The 27,836-nt window shown below is 32.6% G+C and overlaps 4 protein-coding genes across 13 annotated transcripts in view; 2 read left to right on the top strand and 2 right to left on the bottom strand.

Moving 5' to 3' along the window:
* The window catches only part of LOC108000573 (spectrin beta chain), a 30,828-nt gene extending 12,419 nt beyond the window's left edge, over positions 1-18,409 (bottom strand). For 6 of the 8 annotated variants that reach the window (XM_062079650.1, XM_062079655.1, XM_062079653.1 and 3 more), the window contains exons 1-3: positions 18,251-18,409; positions 6,496-6,684; positions 16-5,922 (exon numbers count right to left, since the gene is read on the bottom strand). In XM_062079650.1, coding sequence (XP_061935634.1) covers positions 16-5,922; positions 6,496-6,631 — 6,043 coding nt within the window. In that variant the 5' untranslated portion in view covers positions 6,632-6,684; positions 18,251-18,409. Of the gene's footprint in view, positions 1-15; positions 5,923-6,495; positions 6,685-16,575; positions 16,707-18,042; positions 18,217-18,250 lie in introns of those variants that run through there. The other 2 variants (XM_062079651.1, XM_062079652.1) reach the window with 2 other exon arrangements.
* A 1,588-nt stretch (positions 18,410-19,997) lies between these two features.
* On the bottom strand, positions 19,998-23,353 carry LOC107997365 (vam6/Vps39-like protein). The gene is made up of 10 exons (XM_017055910.3): positions 23,142-23,353; positions 22,752-22,925; positions 22,417-22,672; positions 22,095-22,327; positions 21,759-22,003; positions 21,255-21,680; positions 20,862-21,179; positions 20,376-20,802; positions 20,171-20,272; positions 19,998-20,120 (listed from the first exon to the last, which is right to left on the bottom strand). The coding sequence occupies exons 1-10, from the start codon at positions 23,209-23,211 to the stop codon at positions 20,098-20,100; spliced, it is 2,274 nt and encodes a 757-aa protein (XP_016911399.1). The 5' UTR covers positions 23,212-23,353; the 3' UTR covers positions 19,998-20,097.
* A 941-nt stretch (positions 23,354-24,294) lies between these two features.
* On the top strand, positions 24,295-27,365 carry LOC108000568 (active regulator of SIRT1). Of its 3 annotated transcripts, none has more exons than XM_062079649.1 (5): positions 24,295-24,410; positions 25,178-25,255; positions 25,320-25,409; positions 25,482-25,630; positions 25,698-27,365. In XM_062079649.1, exons 2-5 carry the CDS (start codon positions 25,192-25,194, stop codon positions 25,818-25,820), a joined length of 426 nt encoding a protein of 141 aa, XP_061935633.1. In that variant the 5' UTR covers positions 24,295-24,410; positions 25,178-25,191; the 3' UTR covers positions 25,821-27,365. The 3 variants fall into 3 exon arrangements, with proteins under 3 accessions (XP_061935633.1, XP_016916459.1, XP_016916457.1); XM_017060970.3 differs by lacking the exon at positions 24,295-24,410 and adding an exon at positions 24,602-24,798; XM_017060968.3 differs by lacking the exon at positions 24,295-24,410 and adding an exon at positions 24,614-24,798 and having other exon boundaries at positions 25,044-25,255.
* On the top strand, positions 26,490-27,365 carry LOC108000567 (nicotinamide riboside kinase 1). The gene has a single exon (XM_017060967.3). The coding sequence runs from the start codon at positions 26,490-26,492 to the stop codon at positions 27,078-27,080; it is 591 nt and encodes a 196-aa protein (XP_016916456.1). The 3' UTR covers positions 27,081-27,365.
* Positions 27,366-27,836: the final 471 nt, after the last annotated feature.

The raw sequence follows: 27,836 nt of genomic DNA, 5'->3' as shown, positions 1-27,836 counted from the left end.
CAAATATGTATTTACTCAGTTGTAAATTCTCCCAGCGTTCCTCCCATCTATGCAACAAGGCGTTTCTATGATCCGTTAGAGCTGCCAATTTCTCTTTGATCTGGCTGCTTGCATAATGATTTCTGGCTAACAAATCTTTTCCAAGATTGATACACGCCATCAAGTTGTCCTCTCTGGCATCTATCTCAGCTTTCAAACTTTGATGATTGTTCATAAGCAACTCCACTCCGGCGACATCTCGAGGCTTTTCCGAGGTGTTCATCTGACGGACTACGTCATCCATCCAAATCATAAGAGTTCTAACCATGTTGAAGAATCGGAACAAATCACCGGTATCCTCCAACTTCGTCCTCCTAGCGTCGCACAACGACTGAAGGTTGTTCCAAGCAGCGACCACCTCTCCCTCGCGATTAGTTATCTCTCTAGCCTTATCCCCTGCATAACTTGCCTGCAGCTTGGCAGACTCCTCTTGAATCTGCGTCACTTGGCTTTGCAACGTGGACAAATCCTGCATGAAATTGGCGTGTTTCCGTTGAAGGGCAGAAACAGAGCCGGCATCGCGGCCCAACTCGTCGGACATCGCGTTCTGCTTCTCCAATATTCGTCCAAGCACGTCTTTGCAATCGTGGAAGAATTTGTGCAGCTCTCGACTGGCTTGCAACATCTGCGTACGAGTCTCGATCAATTCGAGCAAGTCTTGCCAGACCTCGTTCAAACCGTCCTTCCATTCCGCGATCGTGGCGGCGTCGGAGTGGCCGGTCGCTATCAGGGAGTCCGCGATCCCGTTCACGGCAGCCACTCTTTCCGAGCCTATCGCCTCTGTGTCTCGGGCGAACTCTTTGAACCTTTCCCAAAGGAGCGTCACGTGATCGTAATCTTGGCCCAATTCGTGACTTCCCGCTACCAATTCCCTTTCCGCGATCCACTGTTCCAGATCGTCCACCTCCCTGTTCAGCATGAATAATTGAAGAGCCTCGTCCAATTTGGCCCGGCGTTCACCGGCAAGATCCTTGAGGCCGGCGTACAGTTTGTCCACCTGGGATTGTTTAACAGCGATCTGATCGGCAAGTGGGTGCTGGTCGTTGATGAGCTGCCTGGCAGTTTCTCCCAGCTGGCGAATAGTCTCCGCGTAATCTTCGACCGCGTGCTCCAAAGACTCGTGCTTCTTCATCAGATTCTGGGCAGAGATCTCGTCCTTGCCACGGTCCTCGACCATCATGTACAACTCCTGCTCGCTCATCCAGGACTCCGCCTCCGTCGCGTCGAAGAAGTATTGCTGCGCCTTCTCGTTTTGAAGGAGATGCTTGTTCCTGTCGTCCACGGCATGCTTCAACTCCTTCCACTTCTCGGTCAACTCGGATATCAGCTTCTGGAACTCGGGGCTGTCCTCGTGCCCCTCGTCTATGAGTTTCCGCCCGTTGTTGCAGACTAGATTGATCCTGGGCTCGTGATTATCTATCTCGGTGCGTAAAGACTGATTCTTCTTCTTCAACATGTGCACGTTGAACAAAGAGTTGCCGTACTCGGTGCTGGTCGCCTGCGGCATCTTCTCGGCTATCCACAGCTTTTCGTCCTCCACGTCGCGCCTGAACTGGAACGCCTCCTTTTTCTTCTCCAGCTGGCGTTGGCGGTCGATCAACGGCGCCTTCAACTGGGCAAACCTCTGGGCAACCTTCTCCTTCTTGCACTTGATCTCCTCCATCTTGTCCTCGGGCACCGTGCGCTGCAAATGTTCCGCCTGCTTGTCCAACTCGGTGACCTGTCTCGCCTTCACGGCCATCTGCGTCTCGATCATCTGTTGCTTCTGCATCAGGATGTTCACCGATGCCAGATCGGAGCCGGTGTCCGTGCTCTCGATCTGTTTCTCCAACTCGTTCATCCACGAGTCGATGTCGTCGCACGTCTGGTGAATAAGAACCTCCCGATTCGCGTCGAACAGACGTTCCCCTTTGTCGTGGGTGGTCGTCTCGAGTTCCTCGAATTGGTCGGCCAATTCCGCCACCTTCGGCTTGATGATCTCGGCCAGGTCGGGCTTCTGCTGTATCAATTCCTCGGCGGCCTGTTGCAACTGTTGCAGGCGATCCTTGTTGCTGGCGATTTCGGCCTCGAACGCCTGATGCCTGGTCCACTTGCTGTGCACGGTCTTCGCGCTTCTGTAGGTCTCGTCCTGGGCGGTGATGTGCTTCTCCTGAACCCATTCACCCAACTCCTCGCAATCCTGCAAGAACATCTGCAGTTGCAGCTGATCCTTGAGCTTCTCCATGCACTGATTCGCCTTCTCTCGGTTTATCCGGCGTCGCTCGTTGATACTCTCCGCCTTCTTCCTGACTTTGTCGGCCGCGAAGTGTCCCTCGTCGACAAGTCGTCCGGCGAACTGGACCACGGAATTGATCTTCTCGTCGTTCGCGTCCATCGTTGTCATGAACGCCTCGTGCCGTTTTATCATGTGCTCGGCCTGCTCGAAGTTGGCCGGCGTCTCATCCTTGGCGAGAATGTGCTCTTGCTGGGACAAAAGCACCTCTGCCTGGCGAGCGTCGCGGTCGAATATCTGCAAGTTGAGGGAATTGGAGAGCAGGATCTTCCTGTTCACCCACATCTGATGCAACTCCTCCCAGCCCATCTTCAAAGCGTTCAATCTCTCCCTGAGGAACATGTACTGGGTGTCGCCGTCCCCGGCCTCGCTCGTCAATCTCTCCCCGTACTCCATCATTTTCTGGTAATCGTCGGTGTAATTGTCGATTTCCTCCTTGATGTTCTGGTGTTGGGTCAACAGTTTCTCAGCGTCGGCCAGCGTGGTTGGCGTGTCCTCGCTGGCGACGTCGGTCTGAGTCTTGGTCAACCAGGCCTGGAAGTGATCCAGATCCCTGAGGAATCTGTGGAGATCACCCGCCTCTTCCAACTTCGCGTCGCGCTCCTTCAACATCTGGGTCAATTGCTCCCAGATGGTGTGTATCTGATCGATCCTACCCTTGATCACCTCGGGATCCTCGAGGTTCTGTTGCTGGATATTCTGCGCCTCCATCTCCAGCGCGTCCAATTTCGCCTGAATTGCCGCCAGATCGCGCTCCATCCCGCTCAATCTGCGCTGCAAAGTCATCACCCCGGTCAGATCCATCTCCAAACTGTCCGTCTGTTGGAGGATACGCTTCTTGTCCTCGATCCAGGACACCGTCTCGCGGCATTCTATGTGGAACGTCTGCACACCGTGGGCCGAGTTCAACTCGTCCCGCTTGTTCTCCGCCTTCTCGCGTAGCTCGGCCCACTTCTGGTTAAGCTCGTTCTGCCGCGCAACGATTTGCTCCGAATTGGGATGCTCCACGTGCAACAACTGCCTGGCCAGTTGATTGACAACGGCGACGCGGGACGCGTTCGCGTACATCTCCTTCTCGAACCCGTTGTACCTGTGCTTCATTATCTCCACGTCCTCGATGTCCTTTGCCGGGACCATGGTCTCGAGCATGCGATTCTTCTCCCCTATCCACTGCTCCACGCCGTCCGACTCGCTGAACAACTTGTACAGCGACAACGCGTCCAACAACCTCTGTTTCCGAAGCTTGGCGAGCTCCATCAGCTCCTTGTACCTCGAGTCTATGGAGGCCAACCTCTCCAACACTTCCGGCGACTTGGCGTCCTGCTCGCCGAGGGAGGAGGCCTGTTGATGAAGCTGGTCGATGGTGGCGGCGTAATTCTTCAGCTCGTCCGTCACGTCTTTGTGCTTCTTCAACAACGACTGAACGTTGGCCTCGTCCCTGCCGACGTCCTCGGACGAGACGAGTCGCAGCGTGTCCAGCATCCAGATGTCTATGTCGTCCGCGTCGGCGAACAGTTGGTGATAGTCCACGGCCTCCTCCAAGCGCTTCCTTCTGAAGGCGGCCAGGTCCAACAGGTGATTCCACATCCCCAGGATTTCGTGAAGCCTTTCCTGGATCCTGTCCGAGCCGAAGTGTTTCTGCCGGACCAACTCGTCCCCGACCGCTGCCACGGACATCAGTTGGGGCTCGTGGGATTGAATCTCGTTCTCCAGGGCCTTGTGCTTCGACAGCAGCAGGTTTATAGTGGTCAAGTCGTGGCCGATGTCCCCGGTCGACACGATCTGCTCCTTCTCCTTTATCCAATTCTCCTCGTCGGCCATGTCCCAGTAGAACTGCCACAGTTTTCGAGACTCCTCCAGCCTGGCCCTACGCTCCACCGCCAATCGTACCAATTCGGCGTAGGCGTCCTCCAGCTGCTGCACGCGCTCGACTATGATTGCCGGGTCGCACGGCCTGTACCCCTCCCCGTGGTCCAGGAATCTCTGGCTTTGTTGCACCACCGCCTTCACCCTCTCCCCCAACACGTTGATATCTGCCTCAACCAGGGAATGCTTCTGCAGCAGATCCTCCACGCCCATCAAGTGCTTCCCGTAATCGTCGGTCAACAAGCGCATCTTGATCTCCTCCATGCTGTCGAGGATGTACAACATCTCTTGGAAGTTTTGCTGCAGTTGGAGGGACAATTCCAATCTCATCCTCCTGGCGCGGAGCAGCTCCAGCAGATAGTTCCACAGCCTAAGAACGTTGTCCTTTCGGGCGTTGATGCGCTCGATATCGTGGTAATTTTCAGCCTCCAACTCCTGAGAGACCGCCATCACGGCTTGGACGCGTTCCTCGTACGCGAAGATGTCGGTCTCTATGGCCTCGTGCTTCTTCGCCGCGGCCTCGACAGCGGCCAAGTCGAAACCGAAGTTATCCTGGGAGACCAAGCGTTGATTCTCGGACAGCCAGGTCTCCCTCATGCTTGCCTTCCGATTGAACCTCGCAGCCAGTTGCTCCAGCTTCTCCTGACGGATCAATTCCTCGCGCAAAGCCAACTCGCGCTCGTGCTCCGCCTTCTCCAACCTCTCCCACGCTTTGTTGATGTCCGAGATCATCTTGCCCTCTTTCGGCGTGTACGGTTTCTGATTGTTCGCTCGCATTTTGGACTGCAAGGTGAACAACAACACCTCGAGGTTCCCTTTCTCCACGAACTTGGGAGGTTTCTCCACGGTGCGATAGTTGGAGAATTGGGAAAGCTGAGACTGGACACCCACCAGAGAATTGGCAAATCGGCGGTCACCCAACGCCTCTATAGTACCCTCGATCCAACGCAACAGATCACTGGTCAGACTTTCGTATTCGTGTATCATACGATCGTTCTCCATTGCAATGCCAACCACTTTGCCTATCCTTTTACCTTGCACGGTCTCCTGTTTCATCTTGGAGAAGTAATGATAATACGTGACCACGTACGTGATGATCGATTTTTCGTCCGGGTGATCCACGAAAATGTCTTCGGCGTCCAAAAGTTTGGTCAGCCCGAGCTTGTCCTCGGCCACGTTGAACGCGTTGTTCAAATTGTATATGGCGTTTGATTTCGACAGCTTCTCGAATTGGATCAAGTCCGGCCTGTGTTTGTGAATGATGGCGTTAAACGCCAATCCATCGCGCCAAGACGTGGTGAAATTCCTTACGTTCACGTTGTGATAGCCGGCGGTTTTCATCTGGCACCAGAGAAGCAGCGCGTCTTTCGCCGATTTCGTTTCTTGATTATCCGTCTCCTCGATCGTGATATCCTGTATCTGGAATCGCAAGATGATGGTCCAAATGAGGCCGAGGGATAATCGTGGATTTCCATCCACTATGTCGTGGGATCCCATGTTTTCCAAATGGACACGTTGCTCGCGGAGGAATTGCAACGCTTTGTCCACGTTTTCCAAACAGTGGATCCGCATTTTCCCTTTCGTAGGTCGTGGCAGCCGTTCTCCGGAGAGGATCTCGAGAAGCTTGATGAGCATTTTCCCGTCACGGAGATCGACGTACAAATCGCCTATTCGGCAAGAGCATCGAACCAAGTGGGAGTTGACCCATTTTTGGAAAGTCTTTTTTTGTACCAATTCACGTTCACCTGAAACCGAATCAACATATTCAAAACGTGTGATTATCAAAAAAAAAAAAAAAGATCGTATAATTTTTCCAATCGTATAATTTTTCTATTTTGATCCAGTATCTTTGTTTTTTTCGACAAATCGAACGTAGGTTTTATCACTTTATTCATTTTCGACTAAGTAAACTCGAGCTATCTCCTTCGATCGGTATCTTCGATATTTCAATCTTTTTTTCACTACAATTTTTTACAGTACGCGAGATTTACTTCGATATATGTAATAACGAAGAATTTTCTACGATGAATGTAAACTGAATTTTACGAATTTATCAAACGAAAAATATCGATATCCGTATCGATAATTAAATTTACCTCGGTCAATAATCGCATATCGCATAAACTTATATTTTTATAATTTTATAATGTACACAGTCCTTGAGCAGTTGTCGGAACGCGTCAGAATTATCGCGTGCAAAAAATTTTATTTTCCTAATTACGACGCCACGTGGTAGAAAATGGCAAATTCGTCCTTGAAGCGAGCGAGCCTCTCGAAAGGCTATAAAAATAAAGAGAAGACAGAAATGGGGAGCGTACCAGCTAAAGCTTTGATCCGTGAACGTTCGAAAAGTCTCGAACTCGAGTTTCCCCCGTCGTATTCGTACTCATCGACAATCTCTTGTTGTAGCGTGGGGTCCCAACCCCCGCGCACCACCGAGATGTCGGTCGTCATTTTGTCAATCGGACCAACAACTCACTTCTATCTTACCCTTCGAAAGGGTGCTCCTGAAACAGAAACAATTGAAACGTTCGTTGGTAAAACGGAATCAATTTTTATTCCACTTTTTTATCCCGCTTCATCGAATTCGCGGATAAAACGTTCCATATACACACTTTCCATCCGATCCCACCTTTCTTCAACTATAGAGGGCTGGATTGTTATTTTTAAAAATTTTCTATAGACCGACGTATCTTTCTTAGTTCCCTTTAATAGTAAAAATATCCGATCCACTCTCTACCTTATCACGTTCACGAGATATCTAACAACAATCCAGTCAAATTGTACATTTATTCCACGTATCTCCTTTTTTATAAGTAAATAATTATTTTTAAAATTATCTGATCGATATATTTAAGTTTTTTTATACTTTTCTCATTCCCATCTAATAGTAAAAATTTCAAACGACTCACGATCTAAATTACCGTATTACATAACCACGTAACAATAATTCAAGTAAGCGTTTCCCATCCAATCCCAATTTCCTTTTTCTCTTTAAATAAAAATTTTATCCCATCCACACGCTATTATATCATTATACACCATTATATACCGTGTCCGTTCGATAACAATATTCATCCAAAATGTTTCAATAATATTTATTTGGATTGCTATTTTTAAAATTCTCTGATCGGTATATTTATATTTTTCTCGCTTCCCTTTAATAGTAAAAATTTCACCTGACCCGTGATCGAATAAATGTTTCCCATCCAATCCTAATTTTCTTTTTCTTATTCCCCTCTAGAAAGTAAAAATGCTTACATATTATATATTATATCGCGTCCATTCGATGACGAGATACCTACGTAACAATATAGCCCAGCCAAATTGTTTCAATTATGGATCACGGTATCAGGAAGGAACGATTTAAGAATACGAGAGAAGAACCGGGACGAAACGGTATATTCATCCGTTTGTAACCATGGCGTATGCGACGCCATTGGCGCATATTTCGCACGTGTGACATCATTCGCATGATGTAATCGCACGAATCCCACACACGTATTCTCATTACGTATACGCAAAGCAACGAGTTGTTCGCGATATAGGTCTGCGAGAATAAACGGTGTACGTGCACTTGACAATAAGCTGGTAACGTTTCTTCCCTCAAAATCCTCTCTCCTCGCGAAGTATCTCTGACGTAACGATCGAAGATAAGACTTTTTATTAGCCTTACTTAATATGATATATCGTGCAGTATATCTGATAAATATAATATCGAACTTTCAAGAGATTTTGATAAAAACACCTCTTGTATTTTTTTTTTTTTTTTCATTCAATCGAATATACGATATAATCACGATTGTGAGGTGAAACAACACGATTAAATCGAGCGTGTTTGATATAAATTATCGCTTGTCTGGAGGATTAAAGAGTTAAAAGTATGTAATATTGTTATACGAAAATAACGTAATATTATTTATCTAGACATTTCTAATTTTGCACGAATTGTTAAATATTTTTAAACGCATAATTTTTGGAAAGAAGTTGCGGTAGAATGTATGCTCTGTGTCTTAAAATAAATTCGCATTGAAATTGAAGCTCGATTTTGATAAACAATGGATGGAATGGTGTTAATACAGAAGATCTAAACCAACATCTTTAATCTTTTTTAGTTGTATGATGTCCAAGCAAACTGGACGGTCTAAACGACTAGCAAACAGTTCCTAAACCAATAATCTCTCTCTCCTCAAACTGTATCTCTCCAAATTTTGATTTCAGCGCATATTCAACAATTTTGTGAAATCTTCAAACAACCGTGCGAGCCTTAAAGTTTCTCCACTTTTTTTACCTCATTTCAATAATCTTCGATATTAAAAATCTCTTCTTACATTAATAACTACATTTATCAAAAGTATTTACTCAAAATATTCCATATCATATATTTTCAATCCAAAGTATCGAAAAAAACAATTACTTGTAATATCGTGTAATTGTAATTGTAAAAAAAAAAAAAAAAAAAAAAAAAAGCCGTATCAGAGACCGTGGCAAAAGAATAAAGGAATTTTTTTAACTCGACTCCGACAAGAAAAAGAACCTGAACTGAATTCTTATCATCACGCTTCATTTGCGCTCAATACTCTCGATTATGCAATTTCAATCGGCGATATCCTATAAAAGTCAATTTGCTCGATCGAGGCGATGAAATCATGTACACGATATGTTTTATTCATTCCTTTGATATATTAATATTCCTACTCTGTTGTTAGTAGTAAGCAACGGGATTTTAATACATCTTACATCTATCTAAAAATCCCCAAAGATATCCAAGATATTCGATCTTTCTTCTTTGCGAATTTTTTTATCTTAAATTGAATGAAAAAGAATTAGACGAAAAGCTCTCTCGCGTGCATAAAATTGAAACGAGAAGATGAAAAATCAAATGAATGAATGGAGAGAAGGAAGGGAGGGACAGAAGAGAGAGAGAGAGAGAGGGAGAGAGATTCGTTTTTCTGCTTCTTTCGTTTCCATTCATCGTTTTCTTCCCCCATGCTATTTCTATTGCACGATAGATATACGATTACGTTTAATTGGTTCACCGCTAGTTCTACGCGAAATATATGCGCGGTTACGCTGTTGCACAATCTTTATTTACTGTTCCGGGAATAACTTCTGTAGTGTATTATTCTGAACGTATCTAGAATTAGTCACGCGTTCGTGGCATCGAAGAATTGCACTTTCGTACGCCTTCGCGAAATTAATCTTCCAGATTTTTCAACACGTTCGTCGATTCACAAATTCACGTTGGTAAGGTAGAATATTTTTTTTAAAAAATAAATATATATATATAGAGAGAGAGAGAAAGTTACGATCAAACAAATTTTGCCGATAACGCGCTTATTTCTAATATTGGGCCCAAATATTGATCCATCGTGCCTCTGGGAAGCGCTCGTCGAGAAAATATTGTTTTTTCAAGTACTTTCCAATACGAAAACCCGTTTGCAATTGGTCCAGAGAATTTCTGTTCTCGGTCCAAAATCCTTCAACGTTCATCTTGGTCCGAGCAAGTGCACACGGCTAATATATCGCGCGGACAGCCGTGCAAAAACTCAAGGAAAACCACAGTAAGTGGATACGGGCATCGTTATTTCACGGCGACATTTCGCTGTGGAAGCGGTGACATTGCCAGTTTCAGCCAAGAAAGAGAGAACACCTAGGACGACATCGATATCCTTTAGCGAAAAAAAATTCCGTTTCTATGTACTGTTTCTAAGTAAATAACCATAGAGAAGAAAAAGAAGAAGAAGAAGAAAAAGAAGATAACTGCCCCCTCCCCCTTTCGTTGCTCAACCTTTTGATTCTGAGTGAGCGAGGCTGGGGTCATGGATGCCTCGGGATATGTCTGTAGAACGCACTTTCGAATTTCAACAAACCGTCTACCGCCAACATTCATCAACTAATCTTATGCTCGCCTTCCTTTTCGCGAGTAAATACACACTTTCCTCGATACTAGGAGATGAAACGAATATTCGTATTTTCCTGTTGTGTAGAAGAAAACTTTGCCCTCCGTTATCCATTTATTTCAAATATTGAGTCATTTCTCAAATCTAAGATAAACTTATCGATTTTTCCCAAGGGACAAGGGACGACTACGAAGAAATCACGCGTGAAAATAAGCGGCAATTAAAATTTTTCGAGTCACCCGGTAGATTGTCCGTTCTGGAAGAGGGAAAAAATCGAGATTCTCGATTTACAAAACTCGATCTGAATGGATCGAAGGCGGGAGGAGAGGCAACGTAAGAGTGAATGGCACACTCTAAGTGTCTGTCAGACACTTACGGTAAATTAAGAGCAATTACGGGAGGCATGGTTTAATGAGCATTGCCAGAAAACAGGGGAAGAGAAACCGTTTCGACTACACGGGTACGGGCAAGGGTATAAAGATTAATTCTGCCTCGAGAGCCGACCGAGAGTGGGCGGAGTGAAATGAATCACAAAAGTGAATGACACGGTGAGGAAGATTAACCTTTTGCTCGTTCTATTCTAATTCGCGAGAATTGATTCGTGGTGGAAGATATCAGGATATCGTGCGTTTTTCCTTCTTTCGACGACAAAAAATGTTTCAAAACATTGAAATTCGACCTCTTTAAAGGTCAACTTTTCATACGGACCGTTCGAGTACTTGAAGAACGAAGAACGGACAATTCATTCGCGAAGAAAAGATCCGACTTTAAACTGGGAGACGCCGTCCTAGTTAGTTGCGCGAAAACAGTTAGAAGAGGCAGAAACGAAAACAGTGAAGCTCTTTGTCCTTTGACGCGAGAAAGCAAAGCCTTCTACACTGTGAATTCTTTAGAATCCCGCAACGTTTTGTAGTCTTCGTATCGATTTGCGAGTAGATACTTTTACAACAAACACTACTAGTCTTTCTAAACCTTAAAGTTTTCTTTATTTTAACTTCTCATTTCTTTAGAATTTCATTTTTTTTCAGTTTTCAACCGATTGTCGATTCAACCGATATCCTCAACTCCTTTGGAATTATTCTTTCGAATTTGTTCGTTCTTTAATTTGCAATTGCTAGCACATGCCCATAAAATTATTCGAAAAAATATTTTAGGTTAAACTTCCATCAATCTTGTAAAATTATATATTATTATCTTGTACAATTATTTTATTATTTCGTACACGTACACGTAAATGATATTAAGCAGGAAAAGCAACTCTTTTTCCTTAGCGTAAATTATATCACCAAGAATTTTCCTTCCTTTTCCTTCCTTCGAAAAGAGTTCGCTTGAGCTTCGCCTTCACCTTGACTCGAAGAAAAAAAGCTTCGTGACCTTTCTCTCTTCGGTCAAAGCTGTCCTCGCATTCGCTTGTAAGTTCATTGCCTAGACGAAATGATTAATAACACGGTTATATATATATAATCGAATCGAAGAAAAGAACGAATTCATCCGAGAACATCTTAAGCTTAATATTACACACACACATATATATATATTATATACATAAATTTATATATAGAATTAATCCATCGTTTAATCGGCTTTCCGTGTATATTAAAACCCCTCTCGAGGCGAGTGATTGTATATCCACCAGATGTACGTGTACCTGTACGTATACACCATTCGATGCAGTGCACAAAAGAGCACGATATACCGACTCGACACCGAAGGTAAGATGAACTCGTCACGAACACAGCGTCAGGCTATTGATTTTCCACCGGAGTCACCGTGGCGCCAATGTTCACGATATAGGTATATTATATTATACCCCGTGTTCCGATTCTAACCTCTATCCTCTTTTGTCAATATTCACGGATATAAAGTTGACAAAAATAATTAAATCAAACCCGCTATTTCTTTTCTCTATCTTTCAACTTATCTTCAAATCATTGGAATATAGTGGTAAATCGAAAATAGATTTTGAATATGACTCTTTTTTTACCTATATTTAATTTTACGTAATATTTTTATCGTATCGCGCTTTTATTTAGAAATATATATATATCTTCGATAATATCGTTATGATTACATATTAAAATTTAATAATTTCTCTCGCGTGTCGATTAGTGATGTTTATTGATTAAATTTCTTATTAATTTAGAGAAACAGAAAAAAGCTTAAGTAAAGATCCCGGAAGAGAAAAATATTGATGCAATTGGTATCTGGAACATGCGTATATTTTTCCAATCGATCAATGAGAGAATGTAAATACGATAAATGAAAGAAAATAATTACTCTCGAGAACGGATGTCAATCGAAGAAAAAAAGATAGGACAAATAAATAAAGAAAAGAAAGAAAACGAAAAAGTAGTGGTTATCGTATTGATCGTTTTTTGGAGTGCCACTATGTATAGTTAATATATACGTATCTTCTCTGAACTTGCGTACAACAATCCCAAAGGGGTACTGCTTGACAAGTACTCTTATAATGTACTCGTGGTTAGAGCACTGTGAACGTACTTTCTTGAAAAAAAAAAAAAAAAAAGAGAAAGCCTCGTGATTATTTTGAATCACGTTAAGTTGAAATATTACTGGGAAAAACAAGGATGAAATATTCGCAACGGAAATAATAGAAAATATATTTAATTTTATAATGAAGATGTAAATTAAACTTCGAATTGAAAGAATAATTAATTAAACGTGACTCGTTGCCACGAGATATCTAACTAAGATGTAACGAGAGACAATGGACGACGAAAATCGAGGTAGGCATAGAATGACCTGATTTTCAGCATCTCTGGCTCCAGAAGAGAAGGGTATCCACAATGTGACTTTATTCGACCCGGAGGAGGGATCCATTGGCTAATGGGGTTAAGAGGAAGACTAGGCTATGCATCGACTCGAAAATCGTGTAAATAGGATAGGGAAGAGTCAATATCGTGCAATAACTTTTCTTATTACTTTGTAAACATGTTGAAAAAGGAAAATATATTTTGAAAATATCACGATCCCATTTTCATTATTTTTCGATGAATTGATACGGATCAACGAACATTGAATTAAATTAAATATTCTCAATTATGTTCAAATCTGTCAATATCTAATGATTTGAATATCGCGCTAGTTAATTTATAATTATAATATACACACAGATTTTGTATCTAAGATAATATTTTTGAAGAAACAAAAATTGCGAAAAATTGCTTAAAAGGAAATTTATTCGTTGAAGATTGTTAAAAAATTTTCTTTATCGCTTAAACTATTGTTAAACTATAATTTTTCGATAACTTTTTCTTAAATAAAATTTCTTCAAAAATCAAAATTTCGAAAGAATCATCACTTTTAAAAAATATAATGCAATTCTCGAAATATCTCTCGAATATTTGGTAAATGGCGTTATATATAATGTTCTCTCTTATTAAGAAATCGTTAGGATAAAACCCATGGAATGACTGTATTTATCGATCTCGTGTTTGCACGAATACGATGCGGATTGAATCTGCTTTTCTGAATCCCCGCAAGTTTGCAGGTTTTTGACCTTTCGATGCTGCACGCCGAGTCATCCTCAATAAATAGAAAAGCACGCCGGGTGCCAAAGAATTTCAGATCCGAGTAAACCAATAATCTGATCCGCCAGGAAATATCACATACAAACTTTAGACTATTCGTTGTTTGATCGACACAGATTCTTAACCCTTCCTTGTATTCACTTACTAGTTTTTTCAATTGTTTTTAGTTGATACAACACACATATAGTTTAAAATCTACGTAATATTCTATTATAATGCGTTGTCACGGTTATTTAAGTTTTCATTCATTCAAATGAGTAACTATTACACGCAATTTCGAAACGTTCGTTGTAAAAAAAATTCAAACAGCTGCAAATAATTGTTTTATAATTAGCAATAATACAATTTTTTTCTCTCATTGGAATAAAAATTATTTTAACGAATAAAATACATCTTTCTTTTTTTTATCGCACACAAAAAGACGACAAAACTTTCCTGATTACGTGATAATTCAAATAATTTCGATTGTCGTCACAAGATTAAATAAAAAAACCTAACCTAACCTAACATTCAATATTTCACTTACAATTGTCATCTTCGATCAGATTTACATTTCCTTCGAATTTGTTAACATTGAGGTTATAAAAAGAAATTCCGATGATTTAACGATTATCTCCAAACACTCATATAATCGAACATCTTGATTTTTATTTTTTTAAAATATATACTTTGACACGTTTCGGTAAATTCGACAAAAATTCTTAAAGTTGGAGAGTTTTTTTTATATATCGTAAAAATATAATTAAATAAACGTTTAATCTATTCTAATAACGCACAAATGAAATAATAAAACTTCACTTCTCTCTGATATTTTGAAATGCTGAATAGAAAATTCCAAGTAAAGGGCAGAGCTTTATAGCGTATATTTCGGGACGATAAGTATATGGAACACGAAGGCCGAAAAAAAAGCGTCGATTAAGGCTACAGAAGCTGGTGCATAGGACATAGCTAGTCGGCCGTTGTACACGAAATACGTCACGTCCGCATTTACGTTAATCTGCTGTCGGCCGACTTGGATACCTCCGTCATTTACTTGAACGTGTTACAACGCATCGTTTACCACTTAAATCACCGACCAAAAATTTCTATATCGGATTCGGTAATATATAACTTCGAGTAGAATTTAACTAGAGAAAAATACAGAGAATTATTTGGATTACTGAATGTATATCAAATAATAAATGATACAAAAATATATGTTTACTTATGATCTATCTTTCTTTACTATATATCTATCTTTCTTTTTTTTTCTAAGAAAGTTGTAAATTGGATATAATTCTTAAAATAAAATTGATATAACGTCAAATCAATTCAAAGATTGAAAATTTTGTGGGATTACAGTGATTCTATTTTTAAATTTTCCGATGCACATTTTTTGAATTTTATTTTATCATGCAATAAATAAAAAATTGTAAAATAGTTGATAAAATTTTAAATATATCTGTCAAGTATTCGTTTCATTGATACGAAAATATTTTTATATATTCATTGATAGAAAATATTTTTTTCGATTATTTTCAAAACGGATTCTTCACTTAATTCGGTCCCTGCAAAATGAAAAGTTTCCTCGTTTATAAATACGCTACCTGTGATTCATCGTCCCGACAGCGCAACATAAAGAATTGAAAAAGCGTCTCGTCGAATAAGAAAGCAATATTTCTTCTTATAAGACATAGACGCCATTTTATATTCGTTTCAATTAACAAATTTGACGTCGGTCAATTAATCGATCACGCGATATAAGCTTCAAAGTAACTGATTGGCAACTTATCTCAAGAACTAGTTTTTTTAGTGATAAAAAAAAAAAGTAAAAGCAAAAGCTTTAACAATGATGAATAATAATGAAATAAATAGATAAAAATAATTAAATTATATAATTTTTTAATATACATTAGTAACGTTATATAGAATTATGTTTTATATATATAATATAATAAATCAAATCAAAAAATGTTATATATGTTACAGGACTTAAAATGTGATATATGTTTCATTCATAATCTTTTACTTTTCAGTCAATTATATTTCTCTGTGAGTGAGTTCAGTCAATTATATTTCTATGATATAATTTAAAAAAAATTAAAAATATAATTATAATAAAAATAATAATAATATTTATGCATAATATTTATATAAAATACAACGCATTAGAAAAGAAAGTTGGAAAATTGATAATTAGCACGATTCAATATCTCTATAATATATTATAGGGATGTATTTATTACATATTATGCTGCAATATCGTTTCCCTATGGCGCATAATATATATATATATAAATATGGATACACTAATTAGAGCAGAAACATTAAAAATGTTCTGCGAATATTTTTAAAAGAAAGTAATGTAATCTATCTTCTTCAAGAATTTAACAATACAATAAATATTTAATTACGGCATATATAAATAAATATATTTATATTTATAGATAAAGTTATATTTGTATTTACATAACATAAAGAAACATAAGAATAAAAAAAATATTAAATCTTTGCATAATTTATGAATATACGAATATTCAACAATTTCTTCAACACAAAGTAAATTTCTGCAATAAATGTCTCCGAAATCGTTTCAAAAAATTACAGGATTAAATTTCCAAACAATCATGGAAAGTATAGTAAATATCAAAAACAAAAAAAAATTATATATTTAATACGATAATATCTTCATTGATATAAAATACCTATATACATATATATATATATATAAAATAAATTAAACTTTTGATATATTTAATTTTTACATTGATGTACATAGTGATTCCTGAAAATGATATAATTTATGGTTTTTCCTAATATATTTTATTTCCTAATATAATTTTTTTTATATTATATATTTTTGTAATACAAATGTAATATAATTTTTCTATAATAAGAAAAAAAATTTAATTCCGTAGATATTATTATATTTTTAACTTGTATAGTAGATGATATTTTGACATACATTGTTATGATTTAAATGAAACGGATAGATGTCGCCAAAAACGCGACCCGGAAGGAGCGATCGGCACGACACTAATTTATTAATTTATTCCAAAGACGTGCACACGCCCAAGCCCGGCAACGGTGACGTAACTGTAAACATAACATCGAACGAGAACAAAAAAGAATCAGTGATTCACAAAAAAAATTATTAAACGATTATTATAATTTTTCTTATTTTAATTTTTTAATTTGTATATATTAATTTATATAAATTTTATAAATAAAAGTTGAACGTTATGAAAATCAAACTAAATCAAATTATTTTGAAATTTACTTTCAAATATCAAAATGTTTTCAAATATCATGAATGTAAAAACAAATATAAACACAATTTTATTTTTAAAATCTGACTAGAATAATTTAAATGTAGTGACTTTTTTTTCTAATATTGTACATAACAATTTATGACATTTTATCAGCAATTTAAAAATTTTTGACAATGAGTCAGCATCGGTTTCGGTGATGACGAAATCGATTTGTATCGAAGAAACTGACAACGTATAACGTATTAAATTAATTAAAGAACTATGATATGTAATTAAGTCACTTTTATTAATATTGAAATCAAATCAATATAAATAAAAATTATTCATCGCCATATTTATATATAATTATATATATATATATATATATATATATATACTATATATATTTTTAGATATATGTTTACAATTTTTATATTAAAAATATATAAGAATTATTTTGACATAAGTCCTATAAGAAACGATCATAATTAAATATCTATTTTACAGAATTATCAAGATAAAACAATGTATACATGTATACATACATGCTGTTTTAAAACGATTAGATTATCTTTCATTTAGCTTTTCTTAGAAATTATTTTTCAATATAAGATAAAATAAAATTTTAAGAACTAAAATAATTAAAAACGGATAAAAATACGACGACTTTATACTTTCAAACAATAATATATTCGTAAAATTCTTTTTTACTTTGTATTATACACATATTTATAAAACGCTATAAAAATTTATTTTAAATCAATGATAAAATAAAAAAGACATTCAATTTTACACAACGGTATTCAAATACTTGATAGATTTTCAGTAGAGAAAATTAGGTCACCGAATAGATAGGTCGTCTTGACAGGTGAATAAAACTATTCAGGAAACACCATATAGCGGAAATTAAAGCGCTATAAATTACCATAACTCGAAAACACAAAAGTTAATTTCAGAAAATATAATAATATATGATAATAATATAAATTTATCGTACCACAAAACTAATTATACGCAAATAAAAAATTATAAATAATCCTATCGGTGAGATAAAACAAAAGAATATTACATTATTTAATCATATAATGAACACAGATTCGTTGTTAGAATCAATGCCGCATTTGATTAAAGACTTATAAAAAATAAAACAATTACGATAAATGACAAACGATCTCACGTACCAAAAGAATATGAATGTCGTTCGAGCGCTGTCAAAGATATATGTAATGAAATGCTGTATAATAATCCAGAAGTAAAGAGAAATCAGAGAAGCTAAGGCGGTACACGCCATTTTTATCTGTAAAGTCTAAGCCGTCACGAGACAACCGATTGTACAACTCAATTACTTTTGCGTTTTCGAACAGAAACCAAAAGAAATCATGTACCTACCTTCTCGTAAGGATACCCGGCAACACCGTTTTATTCCAATACTTGCATAAAAACCAGCCGATGTACACCAAAAACCACCGATAACGATCCACACAAATCCATCCACACATTCGACCAGCGCGCAACTGACTGAGCGCATACGGCGTCGACCTACGCCAGCGTAGCTAGTCCCAATTTTGATCCACCAATGAAACATAAGCGTAACATTATGAACATCTGCAGTAAATTAGTAATTTCATAAAATATTTTTAATATTTAAAAAAAAGTTATTTAATTATTTATTAAAAATGTTATAATGATACGATTGTCATACACTATTTGCAAAAATGCATAAAAATATATTTTAACAATATAAATTGTTTAATATAAAACATATCTATATATATTATTCGATATGAGTAAATATAATTTTCTATTATATTTTTAAAAAAAAAACAATCCATAATTGATAAAATATTCTACAAAATAACTATTATTTTTGAAAAATAATTTCCTTATAATTCTATAAAAATTCTGTAAATATTAAAAATTTTTGTGCAATAATGTTTAAAATACAAAAATATTTCTATCAAATTTTATTGAAACAATAGAAATATTTATTTTATTTTACATTATGTATATTGTTTATATATAAATGCATAATTTTTTAATTGACAATAATATTTTATTATAAAAATAAATAAAATTATCATATTAACATAAAAAGATAATTAATTTATATATTTTTTAAATAGATTTAAATGATCAAAACGTAATATGGTTACGACTACACTTATACCTGCCTTGTAACAACCGGCGTAGGAATACAAGACAGCTTATGACATCACTAGTCCCGTTTACCCACATTCTGGACCGGGCACGCCCCATCCTTACTGTTAGTCATTATTATAAAAATTTTAAAACAAAAGTTTATTAAAAATATAACTCATTTTAAATATTCAAGAAAGATTAAATATAGAAGTCATATAAATAAGAATAAGTGCATATAGTATAAATAATTATATTTATATTTTTATTATGAATTATTTTCTTATAATTTATATTAATCGATAAAATATTTAATTAAAATATTTTTATACAATATTTTTTAATTAAAGGATTAAAAAATGAAAAGTCTTTAATTATAATTTGTTTTGAGAATAACAGATGTATATAAATATATAAATATATACAATTAAATCTTTTTTTTTTTTCTAACATAAAATAATATTATAACAAAAATAAATTAAAAACAAATCACAGTAAATATAAATAGAAAGATAATGGAAAATGTATATATTTATACATATAACATGGCAGAAGTACATCATAATGTACATTTTATATTACTTAATAATTAATATAAATATATTTAAATTATAATACACATATAAGTTATGCTTTGCGATCTTGACATGAATAATGTACAATATCACCATTTGGATATCTCGCAAATGCACTGAAAAATAATTTATATTTCAATTTATTTTTTTATATGATGATATAATCATTGTCAGTCAATATTGATATTAGATATATTAAATACTAACCTCTGGTTGCCGAATCTTTTTTTACAAACTGGACATATGTTAAATTCCGTCATAAGAACGCTTTGTGATTCATAATGCATACGTTGTTCTTGTACTTGGAGGTGTTCAGCATAAAGCAAACCTTTTAAGACTTGTATTCTTCGTTTAGCATTCAATTTTTCCTGTAAACTGACTTCTAAAAAATGCCTTATTCTACCTATAGAAACATTATCAGGCAGAATTTCTAATGCCTTTAAAGGATCTATCTTCGCTGCGTGTTCTTCGAGCAATCGAAGCGCCATTTCCAAATCGGGTTGGGCTGTTTTTTGAATTTCTGAACTACATCCTAAAATAAATATATACTATTCATTATTTTAAAATAAATATTATACTGGATATAATAAAATTTTACCTGCCATCAAATTTTCTTTATCATCAGGTTTCAATAATTGTTGAATAAGCATTACATAAACTTCATCAGCTCCATTAGATTGTTTTTGTTTATCTGCATTTTCTTGATATAAAAATAAAATAATTATATATATTTATAATAATAATATATATATAATATAATTATATAATAACAAATACTTTTTAATATTTAAGCTAATACTTACTTTGATATCTAGTGTATACTTTATTACAATACTCAATTGCTTTTGGTACATCATTAAGAAGACTAATATATATTGAAATAACTTGCTGATGACGTGCAAGTCGTTCAAGAATAATTGCACGTTCTTCGAATAAATTATCGAATGGAAAATGAACTAATACTGTTTCAGGCATATAATGCTCAGATTTTTGTAAAAATTGTTGCAATTTTTGCCTAATATATTGAGCTGTTTGTTTTTCGGCTGGTGTAGCATTTTCACTCATACATGCTAAACATTTTTCTTTATATTGATGTATTAAAACATTATGGAACAAAAGATTAGTATCTTCCCAAACATGTACTACATGTTCTAAATATGTTATAACTAAATCCTTATGACAACGAAGAAGATAATCCAACACTTTTGCTCTTGGTAATTGTTCGACTTCCTAGAATTACAAACGCAATTTAATAAAAAACCTGCAAAATATTATCCAATATACATTACCTGTATATCTTCTATAAAAATTCGAAGTCCTTGTTCTGGATCTTCATTCAAGACCCAACCAGCAAATTTTAAAATTAAATCTATATAATCTTTACCAAGATGTTGCAAGTATTGTATTGTTCTTGCAGTACCTTTTAGACTAGAATCATTTTCTTTTGCATGTTTTTCAAGAAGTTCTAATGCTTTTCTGTGTTGTCCTTTAGTTTGATATAATATAATAAGTTCAGGATATTTTTGATGCATTAATAAAGTTTTTTCAGCTTCTGCCAAATGACAGTGATTTAACCTAAGTAATGGTGCTACCAATGCATCAGTGGTCTATAAAAGAATTTTATAAATTATAATTGCATAATTAAATGATTGAAATTATAGCTATTCATTATTGTAAATTACCTGCAAATAACATTTTAGCAAAGTTGTATCTATTATTTTCAATAGCTGTTCTGTGGCTACTGCTGTCATATTTTTTTTTCCTTCTATCAAAGTTTTTTCTTTGATATTATCTTTATCCTTGGCTTTTGAATCTCCCATTAACTTGTGTCTAACTTCAGTAAGAAAAACTATTAATGCACGTAGACCTTTTTCCAAATCATGATCTTGAAGTTTGGGTAATGTTGGATCACTGACTTCAGGATTATTACTGGATGGTGTAACTAAATCAGGAAATAACATAATCACTTCATATGGATCTGTTCCTATTTTCAAAAATTGGTCCATTGCTTCTTGAAATCTTTTACTACGGAACAGATGATGAGCATATAATGTTTGAATTTTATATATTTGTTTAACTTTTTCCTCCTCAGATATATCTGACAAACTCTAAAATAACGAAAAATTTTATTTTAAAATTATTAGAATAAAGAAAAAAATATAGAATAAAATATATTATCAACATACAGTTAATTTCAATGCCAATTGAAATTGAGTTTGTTCAAGTAATGTTCTAATTTGGTGTGTTACATCAATTGCTCTCACACACCAAACATGACTAATTGATGCAACAAAAACTTTTCCTTGTTTACATCTATATATAAGCCTAGCTTTGTTTAAATCCTTTATTGTCTGTATGTGCAAACAACCTTCTGTGGTATATACTTCTAATCTATCATGTACGATTCCAAGTAGATAAGGATCATCCCAAGCTAAAATAATTCAATTTATATAATATTTGCATATTCAAAAAAAATCATAAATATTCTTAATTATTATTAACTAATTATATATATTTTATACCTATTGCACTTGGTGTATCAGACCATTTTACTGGATTATGCTGAATTAATTCTCCTCTAGTATCCATAACAAATGATTGAGAATCTTTTCCCAACACAAAAGAATTATCAGATAATTTTGTAACACTTGGTTCTGGAGATTTTCCGGTTGGAAATAACTCTTTAGTTTTTCCATTTAAATCCAATATTGTATATGATAAACCACGAAAACCCAAAACTAATGTTTCACCACACCTTTGAAATAATTAAAACATATTTTTTTATATATAATTAAATAATAAATTATTATAAATAAATTATTTTACATAATATATAATATATACCAAGATAATTCACGTGGTATATCTGGCACAGTTAATTCAAGATCATTAAATGTCTCAAATTTTTTTCCTTTTGATTTATATAATTGTAGCTTACGTTTCACAACAACACATAAGTGTACAATTGTGTGTTTTTCACCATTTATGATTTGATTTGGTTTTATATCTAAACTGAACAATGTAGCACCACGAGTTTTTTGTAACTGATAGAGTTGTTGAAAGTTTAAAGAGTTTAAATCATGAACACATATTATGTTATCTGCAAAAAGATATGATAAATTACATATTCTACTCTTAATTTTAAAAATTAATTAATAAAAATTGATTAATAAAAATACCTGTTAAAATTATCAACAAATTATATTCTGGTATAACATCTATCTGTGTTATACGCTTTTTGTTAAAATTTTTACTATGACGTAATAATTCTAATTTATGATTATCGTCTGATACAGAAGGTACATTATACATAAGAAGATGACCTTCTCTTGTTCCAATCAATAAATTATCATCTATAATATTTTATTATTATTCACTGTACTTAGATATTTATATAAAATAATATTAGAAATAAAAATTTAAGTAACTTTAAATTCATTTTTCAAAAAAGCAACAAAAAAAATTTTATATATAAAAAAAAGAGAAATATTTGCATAAAACTATAGATTTAGAATTAAAAATTTTTTATTTTTATTTTTAATAGTTATTGAAGGTTATATATTTCGTACCATACGCAGCCATAGACTCTATTTGAACAGATATATTTAATATTGATGTTTCTTCATAAGCGTCATGCATTTTAACGTTATTTATTATTTATTTTTCTATAAATCCACAAAATAAAGAAACAATTTCTTTAATATTAATAATTAGATTTCAAACAAGTTGACATTTCGACTTCAACTATTGAACTGCATGTTCAAATAAATTGATATTAAGTAAACTGATTATCAGTAAAATATAGTTTTATATATATGTAATATTGTTATTTTTACATATTAAGTATATAAAAAAATTTTATATACTTAATTCATATAGTAAATAAATATAATAAAATAAAATTAAATTTAATAATTATAAATTTTTATGTAATTATAGTTCTTAAATATTTTTTAAAAATTATATATAACTTTTTAATAAAAAAAAAATTAATCATGAATTCTTATATCTAATTATAATGTACGAATAAAAAATTATTGTAATTATGTTTTTTATTAAAATATTACTATTCTATTTATATTCAATTAATATAAATAAAATATATTTAATTATATTTTATATAATCATAAAATTTATAAAATTAAATAGATTAATATAATTTTTAAAAAATATTAAAAAATATTATTTAAATAAATAAATAACAAAATAAACAAAACGAGAAATGTATTTATTACAAATATAGAAATATACAAAAATACAAACATTCAATGCATGTTTTTTCCTATATCCCGAATCACTAGGAATTTTTTATTATTTTTGTTTTATTCTCAATATTACTGATTCGACTTAAAATAACATTACAAAATAAAATTGATAATGGTTGGAATTGAAATTAAATTTTAATATAAAATTACAAATAAGAAATAAAATTCTATTAAATTCTAAAAAATAGATTATAGATTATAATTATAAATATATAAAATTACATTTTATATATAATTATATTTATTAAAATAGTTTATATAATTATATTTTGCGAATTTGAAATAAAAATGAAAAATCTATATTTTTTATATTGAAGATATATTAAAAGATATATTATATTAAATAACATATTAAATAACATATTATAATAACATATTATAATTTTGAAAAAAAAATAATGAAAATATATTTAATTGATATCCTATATCTTAACTGATCTGGCGCCAAGAATAAGTAAAGAAAATAATAGAACAGAGAGAGAATAAAAATTATGAAATCAGTGTCTTTTTTATTGCAAATAAAACTCAAATATAGACGAAAAAATAAAACAATAGAAGAAGGATAGAGATAAAGTAAGAATTAATTGAAAATCATTTTTTAAATGTCAAAGATATCTTTTAAAAGCAAAAGATAAAGTTAAATAAAAATTGAGAATCAATTTTTAAATGCTTTTAAAAAGCTGATTCTTAAAAAAGACATCTGATATTTAAGAGATAATTTTACAATTTTTATTTTATATTTATATAATTTTTTTTTTATTTATTATTTTTGTTTGCGACACTCTGGAAATGGCGCTGATTCCCGAATTTTTTTCATTGACTATGTCTATTTTAAAAAATTTATTCATTTAAGAAATAGTTCTATCTATCTAATTAATTTTATAATAATTATATTATATTACATTATAATTTTTTATTTTTTGTTAAATTTTAAGTTTATTTGATATAATTTTTATATATTGTAAGTATATATATTTATTATTTTATATAGATAATTTTTTTTATATGTCAATAAATATAAATATAATTACTATATAATTATATAATTACTATAACTATATTGTTATTAATATATTAACAATATATAAAAATTTTATAAAATGATTATTATATTTTTATTGTATTCTAAAAATATAAAAATTTTTAATTCATAAATAATATTTAATTCATATATAAGTCTATTATCATATCAAATCTAAATTACAGAGATCGTATCATGATTTTTTATGTGATCAGAACATGAGACATTTCTGATTATGTTCGTTTTTCGTGATAATGTATGATTCAATTTTTCATTATAACGTGATGTTTTTTAATTAATATTTTTATATATTATATAGAAATTGAAATAAAAATGTCAAATTCGCTTGTAAGAAAAGGCCTTGAGTTAATGGGTTGTGAAAAAAGCATAAAACAAGGTATAAATTTTAATTTGTACAGGTTATAAATTTATATCATGTGACATAAAATTTTTATTTATAGAAAGAAAGAAAAGAAAACATATAAAATATAAAGGTACATTGGATCTAATCCCTCCAAAATACAGGATATTATCTAAAAATGATAAAACAGGTATCTATAATTTTTTAAATAAAATATTATATAATCAATTATTCGATTTATAAAACATAAATATTTTTAAAGATCTTGGTACAATTCTTGGACGATCAAGTAAAGTAACTGTCTATGAAACTCAAAAAAAATTAGCCACACAAAAAGATTCTACAGATAAAAATATACAGAAACTCTTAATACTTAGTAATAATCGTATTGATCCAAATACAACAAATAAGGTACTCATATTTTTATAAATTTTAAATTATTTGAAAAATAAATTTTAATCAAAAAGTTTAATAACAGTTATTAGAGAGAGCCTTGAAAAAGAAATATATTCCAGAAGTAAAGAAACCTAAAGAATCTGAAACTACTGCATTTACTGAAGAAGATTTCAAAAAGTTTGAGAAAGAATATATGGATCAATAATAAGTAAATTATATTTCCTAAATTATCTTAAGTTAAACAATTATTTGAAAAAAATATTACTAAATTTACTTAATTAATTTTATTTAGTATTTTGTTATATGATATGATATTTGTCATAAATATATAGAAACATTTCCATATTTTATCATGAAGTAACATATTTTTTTATATATTTATTAATATTTAATCTATTATAAATATAAATAATCTATCATAATTTTTAATTATAAAATGTTTAATAGCGATCGTAAGAAGGGTAAAGTGATATTGATTGTGACTTGTATTTTATTTCTGTATTATACTATATGGATCATTGGCTTACCATTTATTGATGACAACAGAATACGATCATTTTTTGGTTCTTATAATATTGCATTAATGTTTCCTGCTATTTTGGGCTTATGTTTCATTGGTGGATTAATATTATTTACTCTTTATCATATTAAGCCATATTATTCAATTTATAAATCAAATAAAACTCATGAATCATAATATTTAGAGATAGAATTTTATTTTATATTAATAATTTTTGTTATAAAACATTTACATTGTATGTTTTATTATTGATTAGATAGGGAAATTAATATAAGTTACATAATATTATTCATAATACGTTAGTTTAAGATAACCTATTCTAAGATACGATATAAATAACATAAATAATATAAAATGTCTTCAAAAAAATGGTTTGTAATTGGTATTTCGGGTACAACATGTAGTGGAAAAACTTCTGTAGCTATCCAACTTCATGAAAAATTAAAAAACTCAATAGTGTTACACCAAGATAATTATTTCTTGTCGAAAGATGATCCACGGCATGTATTGGTAAAAGAACTTGATCATTTTAATTGGGAATTAATAACCAGTATGGATATGGATAAAATGTATTCAGATATTTTACAATTAATGGAATCTTTTCCGAATGAAAATAATCCTTCCGAAGTGATCAACAAAAATATATTAATATTAGATGGATTTTTACTTTTTAAATGTAAGGTTATTTCAAATTTATGTGATCGTAAATATTTCATAACGTTAAACAAAGATCAATGTTGGGAGAGAAGGAAAGAAAGAAAGTATGATCCACCAGATGTTCCTGGTTATTTTGAAAAAGTTGTATGGCCAGAATATATAAAGAACAAAGATGAATTAATGAAAGACAATGATTTGTGTAATACAATAACATTCATTGATGGATCAAAAAGTAAAAAAGAGATATTTGAAATAATTTTTAACGAAATAAAAAAATTATTATCATAGGGTTTTAATTATTATTATACGTTAAAGAAAAAAACTACAATAAATATATATCATACATTAATTTTAAATATTTAACTACTATTTAACAAAAAATAATCATATTATAAGTCAACTTCAAAAAAAAATATATGTTATGCTACACATTCCAGAATATTTAATATAAATTAAAATTTTTAAATATTTTTGATAATTTAAATTATCTTTCTTAAATATTTTTTTTGTTAAGTTTGAGATAAAATAATTATAATAATAAATCTTGTATAATAAATTTTGTATACAAATGCATAACTGATTTTTATTGAACTGAAAATCATAATAGTCTTATACTTACCTATAATAATGCATTGAGTATTTCTTATTTTTTCTTTCACAAATGATAAATAAACTTATATTTGTTCACATTTCATTTTATGAGAAATATATATATATATATATATATATATATATATGTATATATATTTATTTATTTATTTATTTATTTATTTATTTCATTGTTATATTATCCATATTGATGAATTTTTATGGATTTCTATAGAAATGCCCATATATTAAGTTAAAAAATCAGACATGATGGTTTTTAAATTTATATGAAAATACACGTGTAAATACATGGGAAATATTATATTAAGAAATTCAAAATTTATATACTTAACATTTGTTTAATGAGTATTGAATCATTTTAACTTGATAGCTTGGTTTTTTCAGAATAACAAATATTGATATTTTTATAGAATATTTATAACAATATGCAAACTA

The sequence above is a fragment of the Apis cerana genome, linkage group LG9, assembly GCF_029169275.1.
Source record: "Apis cerana isolate GH-2021 linkage group LG9, AcerK_1.0, whole genome shotgun sequence".
In the NCBI taxonomy this organism is placed as follows: domain Eukaryota; kingdom Metazoa; phylum Arthropoda; class Insecta; order Hymenoptera; family Apidae; genus Apis; species Apis cerana.
Note: the sequence above shows the minus strand (reverse complement) of the source record. Positions and strands in the feature narration are given on the sequence as shown.